Genomic DNA, 6,001 nt, shown 5'->3' on the forward strand with positions numbered 1-6,001 from the left:
CTAAAATACAGTCGAATTTAGTTTAAAGGAAAACCGCTAGAAATAACAAATTTTATTTGTAAATAACTGCTATAAATTTATAAATAAAAATATTTCTAAATTCAAATGCATAGTTTTTATTATGCATTAATCTTAGAACCTATTCAATTCAATGTTAAAATTGTTTTCTTACAATAGGCACATAGACAAGAAAATCGCTAATTTAACATCAATGCCTATTGCCCCAAAAACGAACAGAGTTGCATTTAATGACTATCAAATTAGAGTTGTATTTATCTCAATATTTAGTAAGATATGGCAAAAAGGTCTATTTTATATTAAAGTATTATTAGGCCGTTCACAGAATTCTATTCCGATCGAAAGTGGAATTATCTTTACTAATTTTCTTCTTCAAAAATTAAAAATGACAACTTTTTCAGAATGAAATCACTTCACATTTTCAACGTAAAATTGACAATAGTTTAAAGTTATTATTTCTATAAGTTTTTATCGATTTATTTACAAGTTATAATTCCACTTTCGATCGGAATGGAATTTTGTATATATTTCTAATTAAACGCTTTAAAATAATAAATAAAATAAAACGATATTCAACCAATTTTTATACATATAATAAAATAATGAAAAACATGAATTTCCTTATAGGGGATATTATTAACATTAAAAGGATATATTCTTTTTGTAACATTAAAATTATGTTCATAATCAAGAAATTTAAATATTGTTAAAACCACATAGTTTTACCAAAACCTCATGATTTGGTTCATTTAGTGAAACGTAATCCGTACGTTGAAAATTAAAAGATTATAAAATTTGTCCAATTTAAAAAAAACGTTAAATAATGATTTTAATAAAATCCATGTATGCATACTTACAGCGAATTTTTTTTTAAATTTAAACCTTCCAATATACCACTTATTAATTACTTTAAATCCATAATTATTCAACTTCGTTAAATATTATGTATGTTTAATAACAAATAATTGTTACATATTCTCAATAATTGTTATTGTATTTCAATTCAAATTTGAAATATTTTTGTGAAAATTAATTAATAAAAATTAGTAACAACTTTAATTATTAAACAGACCAGTTTTAACTGAAAACTTAACCGGCTTTCAAACGATTTTTAGCCGTCGCCGTAATGTTTACGACGCCGATCATTGATAGTGTGGTGAGATTTGTCAAGTGTTTGTTTTTCTCTTTTTCAACATTTATTTGTGATTCATTTTTAATGCACAATTTCTTTTTATTTCGTTTAAAACACAAAGTTTGCTGAAATATACGGGAACAAAATACACGGAAATATTATTCGCTAGATATTAGCTATAGTCTATAGTGTAAAATTACAAACAATTTAATTATAGAAGTGTTAATTAGTAGAGCAGCATCAGAAAAATCCATAAGAGCACCTCCCTAGCAATTTTTCTTTTGTTGTTTTTTTTTATTTTTAGCTTTTTTGTGTTTATTGCAATTTTCTTTGCCAATCAATCGTAGATATTTTTCCAAGAATTCAATTGTATTAGTGCGGAAATATTTAGGACAAAAAAGTATGTCTTCGTTATCAGCATCGGCTGAAAATGTTTCCTCAGGAACGGGCGGTGGTAGCGGTTCAGCAGCCGGAGGTATTGGCAGTGGCGATGCAAATACACAAGACGGTGCTGGCTCCAGCATGTGTTTGGAATTGGCTCTGGAAGGCGAACGTTTATGCAAAGCAGGTGATTGTCGGTCAGGTGTGGCATTTTTTCTTGCAGCTATAAGAGCAACAACTGATGACCTTCGTACCTTGAGTGCAATTTATTCACAATTGGGCAACGCCTACTTTTATTTGGGCGACTACTCGAAGGCCATGCAATATCATAAATTGGATTTAACATTGGCACGTTCCATGAATGATAAACTGGGGGAGGCAAAGTCGTCGGGCAATCTGGGTAATACATTTAAGGTAATGGGTCACTTTGATGACGCTGTCATTTGTTGTGACCGCCACTTAACGCTTGCCAGACAATTGGGCGACAAGCTGTCTGAGGGTAGAGCTCTCTACAATCTTGGCAATGTTTATCATGCCAAAGGCAAACATTTGGGTCAGCGTAATCCCGGAGATTTTGGCGATGATGTCAAAGAAGCTTTAACCAAGGCGGTTGAATATTATCAAGAAAATCTAAAGTTAATGCGTGAACTTGGAGATCGTGGAGCTCAAGGTAGAGCTTGTGGCAATTTGGGAAATACTTATTATTTGTTGGGTAAGTAAAAGCAAATGAGTAAATTGAAAGTTTTATTAAACAAGAATGTTTCTTTGCAACAGGTGATTTTCAGGCTGCCATAGAACATCATCAAGAACGTTTGCGTATTGCTCGAGAGTTCGGCGACAAAGCTGCCGAACGTAGAGCCAATAGCAATTTGGGTAATTCTCACATATTCCTGGGGCAATTCGAAGAAGCCGCTGATCATTATAAACGTACTTTAGCTTTGGCCATAGAATTGGGAGAACGTGAGGTAGAGGCCCAATCCTGCTACAGTCTAGGCAATACATACACGCTTTTGCGCGAGTTCGAAACGGCCATAGAATATCACAAACGGCATTCCGATATAGCTCAGGAATTAGGTGATCGTGTGGGCGAGGCACGCGCCTGTTGGTCTTTGGGTAATGCCTATTCGGCCATAGGGAATCATAAGAAAGCTTTGTTTTACGCTGAAACTCACTTACAATTGGCCAAAGAATTACACGATCCGGTGGGTGAAAGTACAGCCCGGGTGAATATTAGTGATTTACGTAAATTACTGGGATTGCCAGAAGGCGCCCCCTCACCAGTTGAAGGGGAAGAACGCTCAAGTAATACCGATCTATCACAAGACAGTGATGCGCAGAATGCTGATTCAGATAACTCGCAAGGAAGAATGGTAAGAGGAATAAATTATTTTTAAAAGATTTTAAATTTTTAATTATTGTTTTCTTTAGATACGCGTCCGCCGCCAAAGTATGGAACAATTGGATTTGATTAAAATCACACCTGATGGTAAACGCGCTCAAAAACAAGACACCAAAGTACGTCCAATCAAAGCTCAAGATGATGATTTCTTTGAACTACTGTCCAGATCGCAATCCAAACGCATGGATGATCAACGTTGTTCGATAAAAATCAATAAAGGTCCAACAAATGCTTCTGGAGCTGTTGCAGCTACTGGAGCTACACGCAAACCTCTACAGCAACATAACTCTTTACAAACAAATTCAGGTTTTCCAACAAATGAAACATCCACAACTAATGGTGCCAATTGCCTTCCCGGTCTTAAAGCCGCTGGTGGTGCAACAAATGCCAGCAGTGCCAAAAGCTCTGCAACTTCAGGAAATGCAGCTCATCCACCACTCACACGTAGTGCTACAACTATGGAACAAGTTGATGATGCTTTCCTGGACATGTTAATGCGTTGCCAAAGTTCACGGCTCGAAGAGCAACGTTCTGAATTACCGAGACCAAATGTACTCATTGATGCTGAAACTCAAAATCGCAATCGACCAAGTGGTGGCCGTGGCACAACCGTACCCGATGAAGATTTCTTTTCGCTTATTATGAAGGTACAAAGTGGACGCATGGAAGATCAAAGAGCAGCTATACCCATAACACGACGTGATGCTTCTGGCAGCTCTAACAGCAACAACAATACAAATAACAACCAGAGTAACAAGTAATAATTTAGCTAGATTTATGTACTAATCCAAAAAGAAACAAGTAACAAAAACACTCTTTTTTAACTCTCCATTACCATTTCGTTCAAGTGATTCCATTTTATATTAAATTATTATATTGTATACATACAAGCTTACTTTCTATGTAGGTATAGAAATGTGTATTCTTTTTCATACATTCTTTGTTTAAAAGCTTTTATTTTTTTTCTTTTACAAATATATTTATACTTTTTTTTATAACAAAAGAATATTAACATTTATTTATTTTATATAAAATTTATAGTTATATACTTACTACACTACACTCGTATATAAAATATATTTAATAATACAAGCCTACAAACATACATTATATACTTATATGTATTATTATTATTAATCCGATATTTATAAAATCAATTGCACTTGTTACCCATTCCCATTTTACTTTACTCTTTTTTACTACATTTTTCCTTCAATCATTTTACATTTTACAAATATTTATACCTTTTTAGAATTTATATACAATTTTAAAAGAAATTTACAACTTTTTCAAAATATGAAAACTGAAAAGATATGAATCAAACTCAATTTAAAATATCACACAATAAATGGTTTATTTTCTAGTTACATAATAGCGAATAATAACAACTACAACAACAACATGATTTTTATCTACTAATAAAGAATATAACACAAAATAAAGTATAATTACTTATTTTAAGTCAGCTCTAAACAAAAAACAAAAAAAAAAAACATATTTCAACAGTTGTTTTAATTATGCATAAGGTTGGATACAATCTAGGCAAGTTTTTAATTACTTGAAGTCCTTTAGTGTTTATTGCCCATGGTTTGGGATATAAATCCTGCGATTTTAGTTATGATGTTAAAGAAGCTTTATCCAAGGTGGGGGTAAACTACATAATTACCCCTATTCTACATTTCGATTACGTTTACGCATTCAGTTACGCAGGGATCGATATTCCAACAAAAAACTGAATCGTAAGAAAAAGAAGAAGCAATTCCATTTCGTTTTAGTGCTTTACGAATGTGTGTATTCTGCATTACGATCGTACCTACGTTTTTATAAGTTTTTGTTTATGTGGTGGAGAGTCGGATCGAAATGCAGAATACCGAAGTTGCCAAACGGAGAAAATTTCGATTCGAATTGAAATGTAAAATAGGGGCCAATATTTGGTACATGAAACATTAGTTTCTATTTGGAAGCAGATATTATTTGTTGGGTAATAAGATATTTTGAAAAACTAATCGACTGGAACTTGATTTATATATATCATTGATGGACTGCAAGGACTCAACAGCAAATTAAGACTCTTAAAGATACCCAAAATTACTTGGGGACGAGGGTCGCTAATATTAACCAGATTAACTGGTTATTTCAAATAGAGAAGGTCGTAGGAGAATTGATGTCCCCTCTCTCGTTTCTAAGTTAACACATAACTAACTGACGATAGTCTTCGCTCACGACTACGAAGAGTTCATTGGACACTAAAGACCTGCACAAGTCAACAATAATGCGACAATTTTCTTCAAAAAATTTCGTGTGCTTATGATGATACACACGATATTTTATTGGGCACGAATAAGCGAATGTATCAGGCCTGTCACAGAATTCCACTCTGATCGAAAGTGGTATTTATTGTCTTTCCTATTTTTCTTCTTCAAAAAAGGAAAATTACAAAATTTTCAGAATGAAACCAATTCACATTTTCAACGTGAAATAGTTTAAAGTTAATTTCTAATTTCTAATCGAATTAATTTACATGTTTTAATTTCACTTTCGATCGGAATGAAATTCTGTGACAGGCCTGTATATATAAATAATGTTCAACCAGGCAGTTAGACATTACCAGAAAGGACTGATTTTTAGAAGTGCATTGACTCTTTGTTGAACTGCTGATATATCATTACATAAAAATTACAGTTTGAGTGAGTCAATGTAGACTAGGCGCTAAGAAGACCTGCTACATTATCATCACTATACAAATTTATTAGGTTTCTTAAAACCTTAAGAAACTTTTTGATCCGTTTATTAGTACATATGTATTTCAGTCTTTTGCCAAACGATTTTCTTGTTTTATACCAAAATTATGCAATTTTCTTCATTTTAATATAAACAATTTTATTCCAAAATTTTTGCGTCGTAGTCGTCCAATACAATACACATCAAAAATAAATTCATTAATAATGACGTTATAATTTCTGTTCTAGCAAAACGTTTATTCGAAAACGATTTCCTTTCAATTCATTCAATATTTCCTCAAATTGGTCTTTTATAAATGAAATCAAAAGTTCACAAAAATGTGTTTTTAA

General features: G+C 32.6%; 1 protein-coding gene across 1 annotated transcript; it reads left to right on the top strand.

Moving 5' to 3' along the window:
• The first annotated feature begins 1,217 nt into the window (after positions 1-1,217).
• On the top strand, positions 1,218-4,427 carry LOC111690494 (G-protein-signaling modulator 2). The gene is made up of 4 exons (XM_023452982.2): positions 1,218-1,340; positions 1,498-2,243; positions 2,306-2,901; positions 2,960-4,427. Exons 2-4 carry the CDS (start codon positions 1,553-1,555, stop codon positions 3,689-3,691), a joined length of 2,019 nt encoding a protein of 672 aa, XP_023308750.1. The 5' UTR covers positions 1,218-1,340; positions 1,498-1,552; the 3' UTR covers positions 3,692-4,427.
• The last annotated feature ends 1,574 nt before the right edge of the window (positions 4,428-6,001 follow it).

Source organism: Lucilia cuprina, chromosome 4 (genome assembly GCF_022045245.1).
Source record: "Lucilia cuprina isolate Lc7/37 chromosome 4, ASM2204524v1, whole genome shotgun sequence".
NCBI classification, from domain to species: Eukaryota; Metazoa; Arthropoda; class Insecta; order Diptera; family Calliphoridae; genus Lucilia; species Lucilia cuprina.

What these genes read in the sequence shown, in the direction of transcription:
- LOC111690494 (XM_023452982.2), top strand. Translation starts at nt 1,553, where the DNA reads ATGTCTTCGTTATCAGCATCGGCTGAAAATGTTTCCTCAGGAACGGGC. An exon ending in AAATACTTATTATTTGTTGG is followed by an intron (nt 2,244 to 2,305) that starts GTAAGTAAAAGC and finishes TCTTTGCAACAG; the next exon opens with GTGATTTTCAGGCTGCCATA. An exon ending in ATAACTCGCAAGGAAGAATG is followed by an intron (nt 2,902 to 2,959) that starts GTAAGAGGAATA and finishes TGTTTTCTTTAG; the next exon opens with ATACGCGTCCGCCGCCAAAG.